Here is a 23,884-nt window from a genome sequence, read left to right as displayed (position 1 = left end):
CAGCAGCACAGTTACAGGTTATTTACACCGAATTAGCTGCGGGGTATGAAAGCAGCGTCGTGCATAGCCCCAGTATCCAAAGTATGAGTAACCGCAGGTAAGGACGCAACTGGTTTTTCTCGAATGAATTGCAATATCTTAAAAAACGTAACGTGTTACAGTTGGGTCTAAGTGGTCTTTAGTTTTGTCATTGTCTGTTACTCGTGGTTCTCTTGTCATGTCACATTTTTTCGACGTGTTTAACAGATTCGTGGTGCATGTAGCCCTCACAATAATTTCAAATTTCTGCTTCTCTTTTTCCCCACAGACATCTTCTGTGCTTGTGGTAATGTTCTGTGAATAACCACTTTGTGATACCTTTGAGTAATTTTCGTTCCTACAGTGCTTCTATACAGACGGGTCGCATAAGTTGCCCAATTACTGTTTTGCTATCTCTAGACTGTAAAGGCATTAGACCCTCCCACTTCAATCACTTTCTTGAACCCACTCGACAGACACTTTATCAAGTAATCTGATTAAAATATGATAGTGCAGATACTGGGTACAAGGGACACAGTCTGCTTTCCTGTCTCCCTCCAGCTACTAAGCAGCTAATCTTTGTACAGTGACGCACTTACGTGAGACGTGGCTAACAGTTTGCGCCACAGCTTCAAGTCAGCTAACGTGCCCTAGTGTATCGTATCCATGCAGTCAATCCAAATGTCTCCCACGTGCGCCCTTCTGCTGCTCTCGTTGGCGGCCTCGGTCAAGGTAAACGCAGCCCCGTCTTTAGTGATATCTCACTTGTTACATTGTTTACCTTACAGTTCAACAGAGGAGTTCAGAAGGAATCTGCATGAACAGCAACGACCTGCTTTCTTAGATACAGATTGAGATTTATAACATCCTATAGTGTAAAATGAATGTTTGTAATACTTCATAGAGGTCTTTGTCGACAGTCGAAGTACTATTTTCCATCCTCATTGTATTGCCTGGTTCCTAATTTGCCTCATCAACTCTCTGGTCCGTATCTGCACGTACTGAATATCTGTTAATCGTTTTAAGCCTTTTGATATACCGTAGATCTGACTGTGGGCATACGCCTTGTTTCATTTTTGTCACTGGAGGCTGTACACTCTGCTTTCACATCTCCACATCCTAAAAAGAACTGTTATTTTGTTCAGTCTCATAAGCATATTTCAACGAATCTCAAGTCCGTGGAAGAAACACTTTTCATTTCGTGTAACGGTAGATGCTGTGTTTGATTGTCTATTTGCTATCAGGAATTCATAATGTTTTGGTTTATCAGTGTTTTACTCTACACTCTAGTATTTACTGAGAAGATAATGCGGTATAGATCCACTACCAAGCTGCAAATCGTGAAGCCCATAGATAATGCTTTACCGTGCTTACTCTTGATGCTTGAACGCTGGATTGCAAGAACGTCTGCCGGCCAGGGTGGCAGAGCGGTTCTAGGCGCTACAGTCTGGAGCCGCGCGACCGCTACGGTCGCAGGTTCGAATCCTACCTCGGGCATGGATGTGTGTGATGTCCTTAGGTTAGTTAGGTTTAAGTAGTTTAAGTTCTAGGGGACTGATGACCTTAGAAATTAAGTCCCATAGTGCTCAGAGCCATTTGAATTTGTACAAGAACGTCTGCCTATACTTCTATTCGTCTTATCTAATTTCTCTAATTTATTTCTTCGAATGTACGAAACTTTGTGTATGTGCATGAATGTAATATGTTCCCCCTAATGAAAGATATGTCGGGAAATTTGGGACACAGGATGCATGGAGAAACGTTATACAAGAGGAAACGAATAGAAACTAAACGTCTATCTTAGCACCAGTTGTAAGTTTACGGTTTGTGAGTTCGCTGGTAGAAGTCCCACAGTACCGACAGCTGGCTCGCTAGCTCATTTAGTTGCTAACGTGCGTCTTGTCGAGACTACGATAGCTTAGCACAGATGGCGGTCTGCGGCTTCGTTTCAACGGATGCGATAAAGTGACAACAGTGAGAGACTATGCCGCCTAAAGACCAAGGTATTCGACGGCCGAATGAGCACTTTCAAGACACTAGTTCTTGATGTAAGGTGAAATCCATTGGTCACCCCAGTGACGTTGAAAACATTCATGTGAATTTTGTACGATGTCCACACAAGCACTCTCGTCATGCGAGACGAAAATAAGCCATTAAACCATGTTGCTGTCCACATGACGTTGAGTAATCTTTCTTTTTCAAACAATGCAGGATTTAATTGCAACCAGAACTTGATGACAGAAGAACACGTTAGGGTTATGCGTGGTTATGAACGTCGAGACGAAAGATAACAATGTCATTTCAACTTTAGTGTTCACTGATCAGGCTACATTCCACTTAACGGTGGAAGTGAACCGTCACAACGTAAGAACATGGAGAACGCAGCTGTCACGTACTGTAGTCGAGCACTGGAGAGACTCCCAAAGGTTCACGTGTTTTGTGTCGTTTCCCGAAAAAAATTGCGGAGTGCTCTTTTTTTGAGGACATGTTGAAGTTACGGCTGCTTATTCAGTTCCGAAAACATATTGAAAATGATGCACCACCACCATACTGGCACCTTCTTGTCAGAGCGTTTCTTATCAAAGAGTTACCTCGGCGAAGGATTTGGCAATAAACGGTATCCGGCTATCGCATTTTCCCACTGGCCTCTAACGTCACCTGACCTCATGTACTTGGCTTCTTTTTTGGGATGGTTCTTGTAGGCCTCCGTCTACGTGCATCTTTTCCCAGTAACTGTAGCTGAATACCGACGGCACATAGAATTATCAGAGCAAGCAGTGTCTAAGGACACACTCAGCAAAGTATGTGTGGTACCTCTTCATCTACAATATCCTTGTTGTAGCGTCTTCCAATGTGCTGTATTTGTAATAATAATTTGGGGATAGGGTAAATGCTTTTGTTTGAATTACAGAACAGTTGCAGATGAATTGCTTTTGCTAAGTCAGTATAATAAATCACTGGCCATGCGAATAACGTTGCGCGACTTTTCGTTACTGTTATAATCTGAATTTACATTGTTATTATCAGGAACTATGGTTCAGGAAGCTCCAGTACGAGTGCCCCCTGGAAGAACTGACCCCCCCTTATAAGTACGTTATTTGCCGCGCGGAGTGGCCTTGCGGTTTGAGGCGCCATGCCACGTATTGTACGGCCCCTCCCACCGGAGGTTCGAGTCCCCCCTGGGTGTGTGTGTGTGTTGTTCATAGCATAAGTTAGTTTAAGTAGTGTTGGTATAAGTAGTGTTGGTCTAGGGACCGATGACCTCTGCAGTTTGGTCCCTTAGGAATTCACACACATAAGTTATTTAAGATCAGTTACGAATGAAAAGATAAACGAGACTTTTACACTTAAAATACGTGTTTCTCTTCGAGGTACTTTATTCTGGGGCATTAGGAGGTGAGAAATGAAGGCAATTAATAGTCTGATGACTTACATTTTTCAAGATCAGTCTCTCTTATGAGGAAAGTAACCTATTAAGAAGAATATGCTCTAACGTGCTATGAACCTGGTTTTTTATCGTCGGAAGTGATTACGTCAGATTATCATGATTTGCTATTCAAACGCCAACTGATAAACTATTAGAATTAGTGAGAAGCCTCACATCTGATAATAAGAACTCAACGAACCGTCTCAGTCACTTTCAGATCCACTTGAAAGGCCTAATTTGAAGGTTGAAACCATTCGTGGGTTTAATAAATTTCTTATTAGCAACTGGACAGGTTTTCATTAATTAATCATTCCGTAGCGTAATCAGAACCCTCTGATTGTGCAGAAACTAATAAACATCACAATACTGATTCCAAGAAAAATTATCTAACCATCTCTGGTATTCAATTCCTGAAATTATGTCCCTACTCATACTTATTTATGAAGATACAACACCGTTTAAGGCAAATATGGCTGAAGATACGCTGCAGGCAGGTGGGAGTGAAGAAAGAGTAAAATAATAGAAGAGCTACATCCAGCATCAAAGTGATTTTTCTTCATTTTCAAAAGTCGGGGTCTCGTCTTTTTGAGCTCCAGGTCCAAAAGCATTCCTTGGATATTTTATATCAATATCGACTTCGGCAAAAAATCCTTCGATATGTAAGAATGATCCTAAAGAGAAAAGTAGAGCAAAGAAAATTGAGGCTACAGTTGTTGGGAACGATGTTGTTGAATAATGTAAAAAATACCCTGTAACTGCGAAACGATTTCTCAGAAAAAACGAATGTGTAACTTCTGTTTCAACTCATCATTTTTTGATTCTAGTAGTTGTAAATAAAAATGCATTATTCTCATAGAACTTGCGTATATTGGTGCTACACATCTAGTTTTTTTCCCTTTTTAGCATTTTTCAGAAATGTTTGAAAAATCAACCAAACAACTGCAATAGTCGTCTGGAATTGGCGTACACGATTGTCTCATAGAATAAAAAAAATAAAATATTGCAGCTGCACCACCTTTGGATTAATTAACAGTTGTTTATTCTGTGTTACATTTTGGGAGTTGCCTAGCAGCTGAGTACAATAAGAAATAATTACAATAATTTGTGTAATGCTGTAATCAAAGTGATGTAACGTTGCTACAGGGTGACGAAGTGCTGGTGACCGTACAGCAGGGCACGCTGAGAGGGTTCACGGCGACGAGCGTCTACAACACGTCCTACACGGCATTCCTGGGCATCCCGTACGCCGAACCACCTGTGGGCGACCTGCGTTTCGAGGTGATTCCCAATAAAGTCATATATATTCACGTTGTGCATCCTGAAACTAAATGTACGGCTTGATTACTTTACCGAGGCTTAATCTGAAAGCATGCAGTCAACGAATTATTACTTAATAACGCACAAAGGAAACGTAAAACTAACAAAAGAAAAAAAGAAAAAAACAGCCTACATCGGTATGTATGTCTCCAGACTTCGTGGTCTCGTCATTTCCTTCTTCAATTTTCGTTTCGATACTTCTGATGGGATTTTCTTCAGGATAAATGAAAACGACACTGCTTTTTGACTGCGTTTTTGTAACAGGGAAAAGGTCATGAAGAAGAGTCCATCAGAGGTACAGAAACGTCATTTACATAAGAAAAAACTGAAGTGGGACATGATGTGGCCAAGTAGCCTACCAACTTTTACCTTTAATGAAATGGGTATTTCGTTTAGTCAGGAATTATTCACATACTGCTACAAAATTAAAATGCAAGTATTTGTGTGTTTATGGTCTCATTCTGTTGCAGAGATATCAGAGTCCGAACTACGAATAATAAAGAACTTAGTTCAGGGGGAACCAATTGGTTCATCCTTTGCTGGCCGTGGTGGCCGAGCGGTTCTAGGCGCTTCAGTCCGGAATCACGCGGCTGCTACGGTCGCAGGTTCGAATCGTGCCTCGGGCATGGATGTGTGTGATGTCCTTAGGTTGGCTAGGTTTAAGTAGTTCTAAGTCTAGGTGACTGATGACCTCAGATGTTAAGTCCCATAGTGCTTAGAGCCATTTTAACCATTTGGTTCATTATTTCAAAGAGCTTATATCCAAAAATAGTCACAATTTACAAATGTTTCAGAGAAACTACTCTTCCCAATTTCTCATTGATAGTAGTATCACCATTTGACTTTAACTACTTTTTTATTATTTTCCCTAGTGATATTTCGGCTTCTAAGCATACAGGACTGGTTTGACTGCATAACATGTCCTCATCAGAATATTATAATTTACTTACTGATCCTTCCCAGATGCACTTACTAAAGGCCAAAAGCCGAAATCTTGAAAGAAGAGGTAATAAACAAATATATATGAGATGGTAGCAGGCTTGTAGTTTAAAGACATCATAGTGATTGTGGTCCTCATTAAGAAAAGATCATCTACGTGTCTTCATTTGGAGGTGAGCTCACTCTGCTGTTATTAACTTACTGATGAGGTGTGAAGGTTTAGTGCACAAAGCATACAATATGTCTTGTCTTGTTTGACATTTTTCTTGCTTCAGTTCTAAGCAAGATGTAGATCTGCAGCCTCACACTTTACTCTTTCTGCTTGTTGGCCACTTCTTGAACCAACAAACTAAATCTATGAATAAAAGAAAAAAATTCTGTGGCGCTGTGGCTTAGTTGCTAACATCTAAACTGTGAATGCAAAGGCATTGTAATTCTATCCTCAGTCTGTTCCAAGACTTCGAATTTGCATCTGGAGACATTGCAAGCCCATCCATCGTGGACACCCTATTGTCTTGTTTCCACGCTGTACAGAGATGGCTACTATGTCTCGGATCATTTTTCTCTCGAAGCACACAGTTTGCCTCTTTCGAACCAAATAGCTTCTTAACGGACCTCATAAGGCATTTGTGATAAATATTGCACATTTTTTCAGCGTTTAAATTGGCTGTAAATAAGTGCAAACAGCCACGTTTCCAATCTCTAAACATCGTTTGACCCACTTCGCAACGAACGTCTCTGAGTTTCTAAGAATTTTAGCAGCAGCTCCATACGAAAGCTTTGGTCCCTTTGGATGGTTTGCAAGGAACACTGTCTCGTGACGCTTCAGATATTTTTCACTCGCTTTAAACTGCAACCGACAGATCAAAACATTCAACTCACACACTGTTTATCCATACACTGTGCAAAAGCGCATTAATTTCAGATTCGAGACCACTACCGGAGATGCGGACGTTGTTTTTAAAATTATGGTGTACACTTTCTTGTAGAACTGAGTGTATATCACTGCTGTGTTGAAATCAACATTCAGGCGTGTGATGGCTTAACCATACAAGAAAAATGAAATAGCCGAAATTCAATATCATGTGACTTATACAGCATAAAATTGAAATTTGTGAGGTAACTGTGTAATGTCAAATATCCCTACGCATTAATTATAAGTGAATCTATTGAAAAAAGGTTGGAGAAAGACGCACAGCACCCAAGCCTGCAACATGTGCAACAGCGAACTGCTTGGAGCCATGAGTGCAGTAATGACAGGTGTGTGCAGTCGAGTGATAAGATCCACCTGCTGGTTCTGTGCACTCGTAGCCCATACACACGTCCTCTACATGTTCGTACCTGCTCTGCAATCGTTCGTACGCTGTACTTGAACTGGTGTGTCATAGCTACACATTGAATTAATACAAACGCAACTCAGGAAGAAGACCAAACACTACTAAATAAATAGCCCGCACTGTGGCAAAAACACACTATATTTTAGAGCTCCAGTGTTCTCCAAATACTTTTGAGTACAGTAGTAACAAAACAATAGCAGACACAGCCGCCACGACCCAGAATATATGGAGCCTATGTGGTATCCACCAAATTATGCAGAGAAGTAACTCATTTGCATTTAATTCACTAGCGACTCTCGTCTGAGATCACAGTAATACTGCTACCACGTGGAACTTTGAAACCAAATTTACAGGGCAGTTTTGAATCTGACAGAGAACTACGCACCATTTTCTTCCAGATATCAACTACTGGCACCTACAACCATGGACAAAAGATCATCAGTGACTATTTAACATAATGCCAAGAAAGTTCACAAAAGGTTGACAACCATCGCCCTACTTACCAGCAACAAGATGATGAAATGAACCACCATAAACCTTGTTGATGTAAATTACCAACTCTAAGGCTGTAGATATTGTCACACTCAAGAATGAATCTTCAAAGCAGCAACGAAAGTCACTTCCTGTGCAATTGTTTATATTTTCACTTTCTCAGTCTAAGTTGAACGACGAAAAAGTTTATTGTGCCACGGAGTTGGAAATGCCATCAGCTACAGATCAATACCAGAAGCATCCTATGTTGTACAAGGCCTGTGATCTCTGTTTATCATATTTTAGCTTCTTGTAACATCAGGCAAATCACTTCCCCTGGTAAGTTCAAATGAAATTAAATGAGGGTACTACATTGTTGGCCGGGATTCTCCACCCAGGAAAGTTCGACTTCCAAGGTGCAGATCTTTTCAGTTGTCACCAGTTGGAGATTTTTGTGTCGACGATGATGAGGACGACACAACACCCAGTCCCCGAGCGGAGAAAATCTCCGATGCGGGCGGGAATCGAACGCAGGCCCACTGCGTGGCAGTCAGATACGCTGACCACTCAGCTAAGGAATCGTATCCTAATAAATACAATTTTGTTATGATAATGCTACATGCCAGTTCCTACAATACCTATCTCCGGCAACTCTATGAGAAATAACTTTACGACCGTGCTGTCTCCTCAAAAACGTATTTTTTTTACAGGGAGACCTTTCGCTTCTCCGATCTTTCAGTGCTCGAGGTGAGTCCAACTGCCTATTGCTAAGGGGGTCTGCTCCCACAAACTGTGTCTTATTTTTAGTTTTTCCCGACAATATCCCTGCATAAATACTTCCTGACGCTTCGCTCCTTGCCCGCCATGTCTCACTTGCGTTTTTAGCTGGCGCCAGCGGCCATCAGTGCTACAAGGATCGGACACTCCCATGAATTTCAATGCAAGCTCTCACATGAAATAACTACCGATTCTAAGGTTGGTTTAAGATGCGGTTTGTACCAATCATAATTAAACCAAACAGAGCGTGTAGTGATGATATCTATCACGAACGTGTATTCCTTACTGTACTAACTCGATTACGTAACTTAAGTGTTAGAAAATGAGCTTGGTCAGTGAGCTGCCAGATCACTGTCACGTCTCACCTCGTCTCCATTGATTTTAAAAGTCCAAGACATTTGAAAATCAAAACCTGCAATAGAATTTTCTATCACAACGAGAATCTTAACTGCAAATACAACCTCTTAGTTTTAAATAACTTTATCTTTCACGTTTATTACTCCCACCAACTCCTTCATTCCAGACCTATTTTGTCATATTATTTACTTTCATTATATTAGCTTAAAATCATAAATAACCTGCAAAAGATTTAACTGCTGGACATAAAAACTAAGGCACTTGAGATTCCCGATACTACCCAGTTCATAATGCCTACTCCTCTGTTTCCTTCTCTTCGCTTTGAATCTCACTTCCTACTACTCTCTCTCACTTAACAACACTCATTCACGACATTTGTTCTCATGGCTGTAGCGATGATCGTTGCATTTAGAGATAGTTGTGAAAGGACTGTTGTCTCTCTCTGCGTTGTTTTCTTCGGTTGTGAGACCTACGACAAGATATGGGAAAATGGTGCGGCATCGTCACCTCATTTCTTTTTGCAGGCGGCGTCTCTGACTTCCATTAAGCTTCGTCTGCTTCTCAACCGAGGGCTTGTTTCACCAACCTCAGAACTTGGCCGTGCAGTGCTACCCAAATGTCACCAGTTGGCGATATGCATGATAATTCTTGCTTACGGTCTACACCCACTTCACTTTTTCTTTTTTCTTTCTCGTGATATCCTCTGGATTCCATTCGCCTCAATTGTGAAAACATTTGAAGCCTTTCCTGCTCTTTTCCAAGCTTCTAACAAAAATGAACAAAAAATGTAACCAGTTTAGATAGTCTTTCAAGTCTTCGGAATGAAACAAACTGAATTAACGAAAATTACACATTCTAGGCCAACGGCCTTGCCACAGTGGTAACACTGGTTCGCGTCAGATAACCGAAGTTAAGTGCTGTCGGGCTTCGCTAGCAATTGGATGTGTGACCGTTCGGGTCTGCCGAGCGCTGTTGGCGATTGGGATGCGCTCAGCCCTTGTGAGGACAATTCCAGAGCTACTTGACTGAAGAGTAGCGGCTGCGGTCACGAAAACTGACAACGGCCGGCAGAGCGGTGTGCTCACCACATGCTCCTCCATATCTGCATCCAGTGAAGCCTATCGGCTGAGGATGAGACGGCGGTCGGTCGGTACCGTTGCGCCTCCCGAGGCTGTTCGGACGGAGAACGCATTTCAGGGTCGTACTTCCATGTCTCCTACACTAGCGCTTAAGGCTGCTTAGTCTATTTTACTATATACCTCAGGCTAGACACATACACACATATATTTATAACGTTCAACGTCCGTTAGTCTCTTTTCCCTGATTTAAAGTGACGGTTTATGAAATTGCCGGTTAATGATAACCTAACACTGTCAACGACTGTGCTACCTGTCGCCTCTGTTTCTTACCTTGTTTCGTTTTCAACTGATATTTTATTACAACTCTCCTACTACTACATTCCCGGCACTGTTCACACCAAAGGTCTCTTGCTATATCTGCCACCATCTCCGGATCTGTCAGTTCTTTCTCTTACTTACTCTTTGGGTTGTTTTATCCAGTTATATACTCAAAGCATCGCTTACGGCCACTTCTTGTCTATGACCTTCCGGGTTTCATGTTATATGACAAGTAAGATCTTTCCAAAAACTTTACTTATGCCTCAGAATTACCTTACCTCTTTTTGTTCGTGACAAATCAAAACTCACAAAATAAAAATTTAGAACTGTTTAAATAAAAAGTCAAAAAATAAGAAAAAGAAGAGAGCAGAATAAGGAAAAAAAGAATTATTCTATATAGTCGACACAATTGCTCAACTGTGAAGCTTCTCAAAGAGCTGGAATTCACCTACACTTATTCTGCATTTACTAAATGTACCTCTTAAAGTCTAACTCATTTCTTAACCCAGAAACTCTTTATGATTTGTAATATACAAACCGAGAGGCATTGGTATGCGGAGATGTCTCTACTAAGAAAGAACCACGGTAAACTAAACTTCTTGACTAAGAAAGAACCACGGTAAACTAAACTTCTTGATTTCCGGGGACACCTTGTGCGAGTTCACTTTTGTTTTTACTAACAAAATCGCCTGGTTTAAATATGGTAAGCCTTCGATTATCATCATGCCTTTTCTTTTTCTTCTCTGCTTTCTTCAACATACACTCCTCGGCCAAATGTTCTATTTTATCCGTAGTTAGTTCTTGCCTCCCAGGTAAAATAGCTTTGTGGCCAATTATATACGTGAGTTATCTACCGAACATTATCTCACAATGTGTAAAACCAGTGACCTTATGGCAAAGGTTGTAAATGACATTTTAAAAAGATAGAATAGAGCTTTTTCAGTCTGTGGTTATCCAGTGACAAAAGGTATGGCATAACTGATTCAACACGTTTCTCAATTGCTCAATCGGGTTGCCTTGTGAAAAAAACGGTGACATTTTGATATGTCTAGTGCCATTAGGTTTGATCCTATTGGGAAGAAGTTGCGCCCAATGACTGCATTTATTGCAGTTAATAAAAGGTACAGCAATCAGTCGTAAATAATGTTTATTGCGCGTCAAGATTTCGGTCACTCTGCACCATCTTCAGTGCAAAAAGATATAGAACCAATTCTAATAAGGTAACATGCATGCATTACTAAAAATAAGGTTGTATGAGCTTTACATGTCAATCAGTTATAAAATACATACCAGTAAATGTAAGTTAAAACATTAAAACCGTATACCAGGTGAAACTACTGGCAGATTAACTGTGTACCGGACCGAGACGCGAACTCGGGACCTTTGCCTTTGGCGGGCAAGTGCTCTACCATCTTTTTCCTCTTTATTTATTCATGTTTTTTTTATTTTGTTTTATCTTCTTTCGGGGGTGTCCACTGTAGCCAGACGGCGGGATGTCTTGGTCATCTACTCGTTCAGCGAGGGTGAAACACCATGTAATGACCGTTGATGTCTCTCTTCAGTCGATCATGCGCTATATCTCAGTCTCGTCTCACACCCGGTGCATCCCAATTGTCTGGAGGGCACGTAAACAACGACTCCAAGTAATTCGCAAAAAGAGAACCGCACGACGCTTTGCGCAGTAAACCCGACTACTTGCTCGTTAAATAATGTCAAAATCTATCAACCCCGCATCGCTCTCACTAAAAAAGTACCACAACGTTATACACTTAATCCACACAGTGGCGTTGTGACAACTACCAGGGAAGTAAGTGAGTCGGGATTGATCAGTTCGATGGGCTCTACGGACTGAGGCGTCCGTCGCAGCAACAATACCAACATGCGTCGTGTGAGGTGCCGGCAGTCGGCAGCCCTACCACAAATGAAACGGTGCATGTCGGTGTCGACAGCGGCGCATCCGGGGCAGAGAGGGTCCTCGGCAAGATGTATCATGTGTAAGCGTTGTCGGCTGGGGACATTTTCAGTCGTTATCGCATACCACAGCGCCCTGACCGTGGTGGGAAGGAAAGGCGAGTGTATGTTACTCCATACCCGTCTCCAGCCAACCGCAGGATGGCGGTGTTCAACCACATCAGCAAGCAGCGTCCGTTGAAAGTAGCGGTAGAAGTCCTTGGATCCCGCGTGGTCGGTAAGACATCCAACAGATAACTCATATCGACCAGATAGGTGCGAATGTGACACAGTTCTGGCGTGATATGCTCAACAGGAATCGGTGACCGGAAGGACTGAGGCATCACCTCCTGAATCAATGTACCAGGGAGGGTGTCCTTGTCCGAAGTATGTAAGCGATGCATCACACGCAGGAGGAGAGCGCGCGCCCTGTTGTGTACGTTTATTATTCCAATTCCACGTGCATGTGTGAACAACATAAGCGTCTCGTAACGGTTCTTGACTTTGGTAATGGGCACTGGCGTATTCATATTCAATCCTCTGCCCATATCCATGTTGTGCGACTTCACTTCTGGACACCTCGCCGTATCTTTGATGCCACACGACCGCCGTACTTATATCTTCTGCCGACTCGACAAGAAAACTACATTGTTCGCACAAGCACAACATTTAAAATGCACATTGTGTGGTGTCACCGCCAGACACCACACTTGCTAGGTGGTAGCTTTAAATCGGCCGCGGTCCATTAGTACATGTCGGACCCGCGTGTCGCCACTGTCAGTAATTGCAGACCGAGCGCCACCACACGGCAGGTCTAGAGAGACGTACTAGCACTCGCCCCAGTTGTACGGACGACTTTGGTAGCGACTACACTGACGAAGCCTTTCTCTCATTTGCCGAGAGATAGTTAGAATAGCCTTCAGCTAAGTCCATGGCTACGACCTAGCAAGGCGCCATTAACCATTTCTAGAGAGAGTCTCACTTGTATCATCCAGAATGCTGTATACAAATGATGGATTAAAGTTAAGTATTCCTGCAGCTACGTACTTTTCTTTATAGCATTCATTACGTATCCTGTTTCAGACTTAACGCAAGCCGGCGTGAGTTGACGCGTGCCCTTTCGGCTTCCTCGCCTTGTGTCTAGACTGTCTTGTCTAGACACAACATATTGTGTAAGCGAATGCCCTCCAAACGCTGTCGTAGACCATGAATTGCAGGCTCGAGGGCAACGGCAAAGGGAAAGGCTGACAGAGCACATCCTTGTCGCACTAAGCGCTCAGTAGTGAACTTTAAGCTAGCGGTAGCCATTGACCAGGATTGCGGAAGGTCTCCGTGGATGAGACGGAGAACCACACCTGCCGATATTGAGGACAGTTACATCTTCTCTAAGACAGCCTGCAAGAAATGGTGCTCAACTCGGTCAAATGCGTGATCTAGGTGAAGCCGACATGATCGCCACTATATCTCTATACGAGCTTAACGCCGTGTGTATATTACTGCCATCTCCCAGACATGCTTGGTCGACATGAAAGGCATCTTTAAGAACATCGAGGAGGCGAACACGAAGAATGAGGGCGAAACCGTCTCTCACATTTGTGCCAGGTAGCAGTGACGGTTACACGCAACATTCTCTTACTGCTTCATAACCGGTACTATCCTTATCACTTGTAACGAATGCAAGGATTATTAGCAGCGAATTTTCTTCAACAGAAGGATTTTTTTGATGTTTCTTTCACCAGACCATCACAACTATGGGATTTCTGTCATCTGTCCTGTTTACCGACAAAGTAATATTTGTGTATGTGTATTTAAACCGGAGACCTAGAAACGACGGAGAGGCTTCGTCCCGCCGAAGAACTCAGTGGCTCACAACCAGGGTTATTGTGCGGTTCGACCCTCAGTGGACACCCCCCACCCCCCCGAGGGGAACGAGTGTAACCGCAAATGTATGCGTGGTGGAGTAAGTATGGTGTACGCTTTCGTTGAGACCGTGCTTGCGCAGCAATCGCTGACATAGTGTAACTGAGGTGGAATAAGTGGAACCAGCCCACATTCGCCGAAGTAGATGGAAAGCCGCCTTAAAAACCACTCACATCGGATCTCGACATTATTCCGCTGAGCGAATTTGTGCCGGGGATCGGTACGTCTTCCCGTGCGATAAGTAGCGCGTTAGACCGCGCGGGTAGCTGGGCGGGCAAGAAAGCTGTACCTGAACACGCATCATCAATTTTCATGATCGTCATCTGTGGGCTACAGGCAATCCATGGGGAATGGTCGAGGCGTCCCATCAGCATCGGTTCAGCATCATCGTGTGGACAGGGCCGGTCATTATTCCACACTGCTTTGACAGAGAAATATACCTGGACATCCTATGGTATACTCCTCCTGGGAAGTTTGAGAACGTGTCTTTGGCAGTACGACAGTTTACGTGGTTTCAGCATGAAGCAGCACAGCCCCATTTCCGCATTAGAATTCACCGTCACCCCAAAACGTCTTGGATAGCACACGGAGGCCATGTAGCATAGTGTGCGAGATCACCGGACTTAAACCTTTTGAGGGCATCTGAAAAGCTTTGTGCGTCCTGAACCAGTTCTTGATGTGTAGATCCTTCAACAGTGAGTTGACGAGCCTGTGACGCTTTTCAGAGAGAGAGTCTGGAACATGTGAAAGAGTGTGGAAATCCATGATGCAACGTGTGAACACGTGGACTGCATACCACTGAAGCCACTTCAAACATCGGTTGTGACATGGATGCGATACAGCTCTGTAGTGTGTTCCAGGACAAATTGTTATCGTTGCACGCACACCGTCCATTTCGACCACGTTCATAGGATCTTTTTCCTCCATTTCCAATACGAAATCCGTCCTGCAGTTTATCGACATTATCAGTGTTCACGCTGTGTATGTACGCTTGCTACATAAGCTGACAGTTGATTTCCGGCAGCCTCCGCAAGCTGCCAGCGGCTGGGAGGGCGTCCGCAACGCCACGCAGTACGGCAGCGACTGCGTACAGGAGACGGGCGAGGGCTCGGAGGACTGCCTCTACCTGAACGTGTACGTGCCAGGGCTGCCGCAGGAGGGCTCCGGGCTGCCCGTGCTCTTCTACGTGCACGGCGGCGGCTTCGTCAGGGGCAGCGGCTCCGACCAGAAGTTTGGGCCGGACTTCCTCGTCTCGTACGGAGTTATACTGGTCACCATCAACTATCGCCTTGGGCCGCTAGGTATGTATTACACAACGTAAAATGCAGGCAGCTGTGCTAAGATAGGACTGCACTTCTAATCCCGACACTTAAATATTGCAATAATTGTTGTAGTGGATGTGAATGAATGACCGCATATAGCTGCACGGCTTGACTGGAGGTGCATACCTCAATATTGGTGTTTATGGGTAACGAGTTTCCGGTCTCGGAAACTGACATACGACCGGCAGAGCGGTATGCTAACCACATGTCCCTCCATATCCGCATACAGTGACGTCTATGAAAAGTGAATAACACGGAGGCCGGTCAGTACCGTTGGGCCTTCATGGCCTATTTGGAAGGAGTTTAGTTTAGTTTTTATGCCTAATGAACTACCAGCACTTCCTAAACAAATTCTAAAGATGCCTCAAAAAGGCGAAATGCGTCAATAAAGTTTCTGGTTTCATTACAATCTAGGCTACTTTTCTTATTGAAAATATATCAATAAGGTTGCTGAACCATGGCTATATTTACAAAAAATATTGTTACGTATACGAAGTAAATTACCTCCTTGGAATACTTGCTACAGGGTGAGGCAGGGAGACAAGCTTCTGAGAATTTATCCAACGTGAGTAAAAAAACTCGATGTGTGATTTTTATTAAGCTGTAGCGGACAACGAGGTGACTTCCCGAACTTCTGAATGCTTCGATGTGGCCCTCCACGAATTTCTCTCCTGTGTCAATATCTTCATCTCAAGACAACACTTGCAACGTACATCCTTCATTATTTGGTGGATAGTTTTCAATCTCTGTCTTCCTCTACAGTTTTTGTACGCTATAGTACCAGGGAAGATATTCCCTGATGTCTTAACAGATATCCTAACAGCCTATCTGTTATTTTTTCAGTGTTTTTCAATATGTTCCTTTCCTCACCGATTCTGCGGAGAATGTCGTCATTACTTATCTTATCAGTCCACCTAATTTTCAACATTCTTCGTAGCACCAAATCTCAAATGCACCGATTCTCTTATGTTCCGGTTTTCCCACAGTCCATGTTTCACTACTATACAATGTGGTAGATCAAATTCGCAGAAATTTATTCCTCAAATTAAGGCCTATGATATTAGTATACTTCTCTTTGTCAGGAATACCCTATTTCCAGTGCTAGTCTGCTTTCTATATCTTCTTTGTTCCGTCCATTATAGGTTATTTTAGTGCCTAGGTAGCAGAATTTCTTAACCTCGTCTGCTTCTTGATCCCCAATTCTTCTCTTGGCCAGGAATGCCCTTTTTCCCTGAACTAGTCTGCTTTTTGTGTCCATCTTGCTCAGTCCCTCATGGGAGGTAGCAGAATTCCTTAATTTCACCTAATCCTCGCTGTTCACATTTCTGCTACTTCACATTACTTTCGTTTGTCTTCGGTTTGTTCTCAATCAATAATCTTTACCCAGCAGAATTTTCATTCAGTTCAAGAGATCCTGCAATTTTTCTTCACTTTCACAGAGAACAACAATGTCACCAGAAATCTTATCACTGACAACCTTTCACCATGAATTTTAAACCCATTTTTTAAGCTTTCTTTTATTTCCATAATTGCTTCTTCGATGTATATATTGAACAATAGGGGCGAAAGATTACATCCCTGTCTTACACCCTTTTTAGTCATAGCGCTTCTTTCTTTGTCTACCAATCTTATTGTTCCCTCCTGATTCGTGTACTTATTGTATATGAGACGTCTTTCGCTATAGCTTAGCTCTATTTTTCTCAGAATTTCGAACCTTTTACACCATTTTATATTGTCGATCGCTTTTTCCAAGTCGACAAATTCTATAAACGATTCTGGATTTTTCTTCAGTCGTGCTTCCGTTAGAACCGCAACGGCAAAAGTGCCTCACTGATGCCTTTGTCTTTCCTCAAGCCAAAAGATCGGCATCTAACAGTTTCTCCGTTCTTTTCTTCATTCTTCTGTATATTAATCTTGTCAAAAGCTTCTGTGGCAGTGTTTTTAAGCTGATTGTTCAATAATGCACGCCTTGTCGACTCTTGCAAGCTTCTGAATTGTGTGGAGGATGCTGCTGCAAAATTCTGGTGGTAAATCATCAGTGTTTAAATTGAACACACCAATGTGAATAGTTGATCTGCAGCCACGTCGCGCAATGATTTTAGAATTTCCAATGTAGTGTTGTCTGTCCCTTACGCATCCCTTGATGTCAATTTATCCAAAGATATTTAAAATTCTGATACTAATGCTGGATCCCCTATCAACTCCAGTTTCTTATGTTACACCCCAAGACACGTGTTCCCCTTCACGAAGAACTGCAGTGTATTCTTCCCACATGTCCGTTCTCTCCACTGCATATAACGTTGAAACCCGACTGTACTTTTGGTACAACCGCCTCTGCTTTTAATTTCAAAGTAGATTGTTTTGCCTTTTCTATGCACTAAGTCAGTCTTTCCGGGACTCATTCTTTCTCGACTTCTTCAGATTTTTCATGCAGCTAGTTCACCGTCAGCTCCGTGCATATCTTATTTATTTCACTCCTAAGTGACTTGTATTTTACTATTCTTGAATTTCCAAAACACTTTTAATCTCTCTTTCGCTGATCAACTGAAGTAGTTATTCTGTTATCCATGGCTTCTTCGCACTTACCTTCCTTGTGCCTGTGCTTTTCTGTCCAATTTCTGTGTTTGCCTTATTTAGAGATTTCCACTCCTCTTCAACTGAACTACCCGATACGTTATTCATTATCGCAGTTTCTATGGTCTCAGAGGACTTCAAGCGTATGTGTTCATTTCTAAGTACTTCCCTATCCGTCTTCGTTGCGCATTGATGCTTCCTGAGTTGTCTCTTAGATTTCATTCTACTGTTCATTATTACCAAATTTTGATATGAGTCTGTATCTGCTTAAAATTCAATATCTGAATGCGGAATCTTTGCCATACCATGATGTAATCTAACTGGAATCTTCCCGCTATTCCCAACCTTATCCAGGAACACCTCCCCCTCTTGAGGTACTTGAACACAGAATTCGCATGTAATTTACTGGAGAACTCAATTAATCTTTCTCCGCTCACATTTCTGCTACCAAGTCAATATTCTCCCATAACCCTTTCAGCTATTCTTTCCCCTACAACAGCATTTGAGTCCGCCTGTTTATCAGATTGTCAGCTCCCTTTGTGTACTTAATAACCCCTTCCTCATATCCTCATATACTTTCTCCATCCCTTCAACTTTTGCTTGTGATGTCGTCGTGTAAACCTAAATTATTGTTATCGGCGTTGGTTTCCAGTCAATTCTGATGACAAAAACCCTATCACTGAAGTGTTCATAATTACTCACTCTCTGTTCTACCTTCCTATTCATAAAAAGTCCTACTCCCGTAATACCACTTTCTGTTGCTGTTGATAATACCCTATACTCATCTGACCAAAAGTCCTCGTCTTCTTTCCATTTCACTTCGGTGACTCTCAGTACGTCCTCTCAGTATGTCTAGATTGAGCCTTGGTATTTTCCTTTTCAATTTATCTAGCCATTCTACTGCGTTCAGACTTCTGACAAACCACTTCCCGACCCGAAGAACCTTATCGTTTCGTTGATTATTCAACATTTTCTTCTTTGTCGTATCCACCATGGCTGACCCTTCCCAGAGATCTGAGAGGGGACTAGTCCAGAATCTTTTGCCAATGAAGAGATCATCATGACACCTTTCCAGTTACTGGTCACTTGTAATGTGGATCACACTACCTGTATTTAATGCAGCGTTTTCCATAGCCCTCTATATTCCCGTGCGGGCGACCATTGCAGATTCTTCCGCCTTTTAGACATAGTTTCCCACCTCGAGGGCAAGAGAGCGCACAGAGCCTCCATCCGCTTCAGCGCCCTCTATGATAAGGCTGTTGGCAGAACCAGAGTAGCTTCTTATGCTGGAAACTATCGGCCTTCATTGTTCATGATTTTGATTCAAAACTGAAGTACTTGTGAGGTTAGAAACCGAGCCTAAGGGTACTATGCTTACTAGTGAAAGACACCGCCCTAGACCAGTGAAATATTCAAGTAATCTTGGCCATTTATGGCTTCTAAATTAAGAAACAGTTTTTAAACTGGAACTGTATCATTTTCATGTGACATGAAGAGTCTTCGAAGAGAGCTTCAGGGACTTGACAGGTGTTGATCTTGAACAAAAGGTGGCAAGATAACAATGGCACAGACCACTTTCCCACAGTCGGGAGGTGTGGTACCACAAATCCCTACCCTGCTGTACCAAATATATACAACAAGTAACTCCTGTATTTATTTCTATGGTTACCATATCAAGTACACAGATTAGTTATCCTGAACAACGGTACATGCTATAAATCTCTTCTGGGCAGACCATACACCAACCATATTTCATCTCGAATTGTCAGATTTCATTTCAAGGGCAGTCGTTAATCCTTTGGTTTTCCCGACAAATAAAAATTCAGAGGAATATCGTATGCTGAGCGAGTACCGGTAGGTCATTTTGTGTTTCCCAAACCATCCATTGATCTCCATATCATCTGTTAAGACTGTCTGTAACTGTACGTGTGGGACTACCAGCACATCCACCATATTGATATCAAACTGACAGGTGTATGTCCCATAGGATATCTTCTGACCTGCGGCAGCATGTCTGTTAGACACTTGCGGCTATTTAGACTCGTATCAATAAATTAGGAATCAATGGCATTTCTTCAATAGCGTGAATCACACGGTGATAAATTAACGATGCTTTTTATCCAGTTCCCTTAGCTAGGGTGAATTTTCCACTGAGTCCGTATCATTTTCCAAAATTCGTGCATGCCATATACAGAAATGTAATACCTGAAGCTGTAGACGTGACTATATTTGGACAATTAGAAATGCTTTTGAATACAATATTCACACAACAATCCTCTTACTCACCCAGCTTGCCTCGTAGTGGTCTGTGGACCGCTGTTAATATTTTAGTTCTTGTTCCCTCATCACTTGGTGTTGATTCTCGTTGAATTATAGGAGGCGATCAAAACGTTTTCATTAGAAGGCCGAACAATCGAGTAGTAACTGACGGAAAGTCATCAAGTAAAACAGAAGCGATTTCTGGCGTTCCCAAAGACAGTGTTGTAGGCTTTCTGCTCTTCGTAATCGATATAAAAGATTTGGGAAACAATCTGAGCAGCGGTCTTCGGTTGTTTGCCGATGACGCTGACGTTTATCGCCTAGTAAAGTCATCAGAAGATTTTTAAAAATTGCAAAAGTTTCATAAAAAATATCTGTATGTTGCGAAAATTGCCAATTGACCCTAAATAATGACAAGCGCGAGGTTATCCACAGGAGTACTAAAATAAATGCGTTTAACTTCCGTTACACCATAAATCAGTCAAATATAAAGGCCGTAAATTCAACTAAATACCTAGAACTTACAATTACGATCATCTTAATTCGAAAGAAGACGTAGAGTATGTTTTAGGGAAGGGAAATCAAAGACTTTGTTTTACTGGCAGAACACTTAGAAGATGCAACATATCTATTAAATGGACTGCCTACACTACGCTTGCTGTCCTCTTTTGGAGTATTGGTGCCCGGTGTGGAATCCTTACCAGATAAGGTTTATGGAGTACATCCGGAAAGTTCAAAGAAGAGCAGCACGTTCTGTATTATCGCGAAATAGGGGTCAGAGTGTCACTGACATGGTACAGGATTTGTGGTGGACATCGTTAAAACAAAGGCATTTTTTGTTGTGGCGGAATCTTCTCACGAAATTTGAATCACCAGCTTTCTCCTCCGAATGGGAAAATATTTTGTTGCCACCGACCTACGTAGGGATAAATGATCATCATAATAAAATAAGGGAAATCAGAGCTCGCACGGAAAGATATAGGTGTTCGTTTTTTTCTGCAAGTTGACAGAGATTGGAATAATAGAGAATTATTGTGAAGGTGCTTCGATGAACTATCTGCCAGGCATTTGGCACTTATGTGTGATTTGCAGAGAATCCATGAGATGTAGATGTAGATGAACTGGTATACCAGTCAGGCAAAATCGCCGTGTGCATTGAGGGAATCATCCCACTGACGCACTATGCTGAAGATAACCTCTGGTATAACATCGTGTCCTGCTGCCGAAGATGTCTGGAACTTCCTCCTGTGCATCTCTGCGCGATAGGAATTGGCGACCCTTCAGGGGACAGAAAGTTTGCGGTAAGATCAGGTCTGTAGGACGGATGCTTGAGTGTCTCCCACTTGTCAATAATGATGAGGCTGGCCTTCCAGATCGATCAGACTCTTTTGTGAACTTCGACCAGTATGGAACTTGGCGTAGCATTCCACAGTGGCGCTTATCACTAGACATGCTGCCCCATACATATTCTTGAGTCTCCAGTGGACGTCTACCGGTATTTTTCCTTCCGCAGCGTCCTGTTAGGACACATTTGGTAATAACGTTAACTTTTTGATCGCCGCTTATAGTTTATTCTTCACGCATCAAGATTTTTAATTGCTTGCGTGTATTGAAGACCACTTGAAATTACTTATCTCTTCTGGATCTGGTAAGGATTCCACACCGGGCACCAATACTCCTAAAGAGGACAGCAAGCGTAGTGTAGGCAGTCCATTTAATAGATATTTTGCATCTTCTAAGTGTTCTGCCAGTACAACAAAGTCTTTGATTTCCCCTCCCCAAAACATACATCAGCTTTTTTTCTTTACAGTAAATTTTCTTTCTTTGCGTTCGTTGTTGTCTTCATTAATCTGTCGATTTTGAGCTTTTTTTTTCTTCCTGTAATCCCAAGCAACATTTTATTTTTTCTCTGAATATTTCTCTTTTTTTTTTTTTTTTTTTTTTGCTGAGATCTCCTTTAACTTCTTTGACCCACGTCACTGATATTTTTGGGTACTTTTCAAAAAAAAGTGCTTTCGATAATTATCTGGTGTCCATTCTTTGGGAATGTACGAAAGCAAATACACAATTTTAATCCTGCAGCCACTAAGAATCAACACAAAAAAGGATTTAAAGACATCAGCTGCCAGAGGTCATTAATTGAAACCAATGGGAAAAGTTGAAAATCTGTGTCAGACGGCGATCTGAACCCAGGTCTCCTTCTTAGTAGGGAGATTTGCTGACTGCTGGACACATTGGTCAGTGCAGCAACACTAGCGCACCTGGTAGACTCAAATTCGCAACTTATCCACACACTACTGATGTAATGCCACTTGCCCATTATTTTCATTACTCGAGGCCTTTCACCAATTCATATAACAGTTGGAGCTTGGTGTGCATCTGCACTGAAGGTATCATGTCCTCACCATAAATACACTGGTACCCAAAATTAAAGCAATAAGCGGGAATTTTGCAATGTTGCATTTATTTTGCCACAAAAGAATACAAACAGGTGATAGTATACTTGAAACAATGTATGGAATACAGAACGTTAACAACTGCTAAATGTATAACGGTATACAAAAGTGTTCTTCCTTTTTTCCAACTTAACGGATTTCCACACACATTCCGACAAGTGGTTAATGTGATCAGTATGGGGTGTGATCACGTCTGGCAGCAACGCAGGCCTGGCAACGTCGGGTCATGCTGTGAATGACGTCGTCAATATCACGTTGAGGCAATAACGCCCGTTCTTCCTGTAGAGCTGTTGGCAAGTCTCGGTCGGAGAGTGGTCGGTGGAAGCTGAAGTGATGCAACCCGTCTCCCTAGTGCATCCTAAACATACTCTATGGGATTCAAATCGGGAGAGAGAGGAGGCCACGCCGTGTGTGCAATATCTTCCGTTACCAAGGAAACGTCGACAACCCGTCCTCTATGAGGTCGAGCGTTATCGTCCATCAGTACGAAGTCTGAGCCCCATCATCTCGCAACAACCACACATGAGGTCTCAAGATCTTGTCACGATACCTAACACCAGTTAAACCTTGCCGACTCATCCGTACTTTTTCACGAAGAATTGTTAGAGTGATCAACGGAATCCCTGCCCACACGATTAGAGACCCTCCTCGATATCAGTCTTTTCCCACAATGTTTGTGTCCCTAAATCGTGTTCCACGTTCCCTCCAGACGCGAATCCGTCTAGAATCGCTCTCCAGACCAAATTGGGACTCATCTGTGAAACTACCGTCAGCCTATTGTTCGACAGTCCAGACGGCACGATGACGACTCATGTGAAGCCGTGTCAGAGGTATACATACAGCAGGTCTCCGACAATAAAGGCCACTCTGCTGACGCCTTCTGTACACCGTTTGCCTCGATACAACACGTCCAGTGGATGCTGTGAGATCAGATGCCAGTAGTCGTGCAGTGCTATGCCCGCACCGTCGAGCCATTTCAGCCACATAAAGGCCATCTCTCCATGATGTCACATGTGATTGGCCCTTCCCTGGACTTCGGGATACAGTTTCGGTCCGTATAAACTGTCACCATATCCGAGAAACAACAGAACGATTCACATTAAGCCATCAGGCCACATCAGCTTGCGACTGTTCTGCTCTCATTATTCCCATGGCCTTCCTCCGCAGAGAGAGTGGTAGGCGTCTTCTCTGTGCCATATTCAACCGAGTCTGACTGTGTACACAGCCATTGTCTGTGTGGGACTATTCGGTAAACAACATCCCGTTTGTTGGCTGCCCTGGCGTCATCGTTGGCTTGGTTGTCCGTTGACCGGAATGCCATCTTCCTTGCAGAAAACGATCATACGTACAGTTTGTATGACTA

At 42.7% G+C, this 23,884-nt stretch overlaps 1 protein-coding gene across 1 annotated transcript in view; it reads left to right on the top strand.

The window, feature by feature from the left end:
- LOC126175419 (cholinesterase-like) overlaps window positions 1-23,884 on the top strand; it is a 423,045-nt gene that overhangs the window by 341,638 nt on the left and 57,523 nt on the right. Inside the window, exon 3 of the mRNA XM_049922218.1 lies at window positions 14,935-15,211. Coding sequence (XP_049778175.1) covers window positions 14,935-15,211 — 277 coding nt within the window. The remainder of the gene's footprint in view (window positions 1-14,934; window positions 15,212-23,884) is intronic.

Source organism: Schistocerca cancellata, chromosome 3, assembly GCF_023864275.1.
Source record: "Schistocerca cancellata isolate TAMUIC-IGC-003103 chromosome 3, iqSchCanc2.1, whole genome shotgun sequence".
NCBI lineage: Eukaryota > Metazoa > Arthropoda > Insecta > Orthoptera > Acrididae > Schistocerca > Schistocerca cancellata.
Note: the sequence above shows the minus strand (reverse complement) of the source record. Positions and strands in the feature narration are given on the sequence as shown.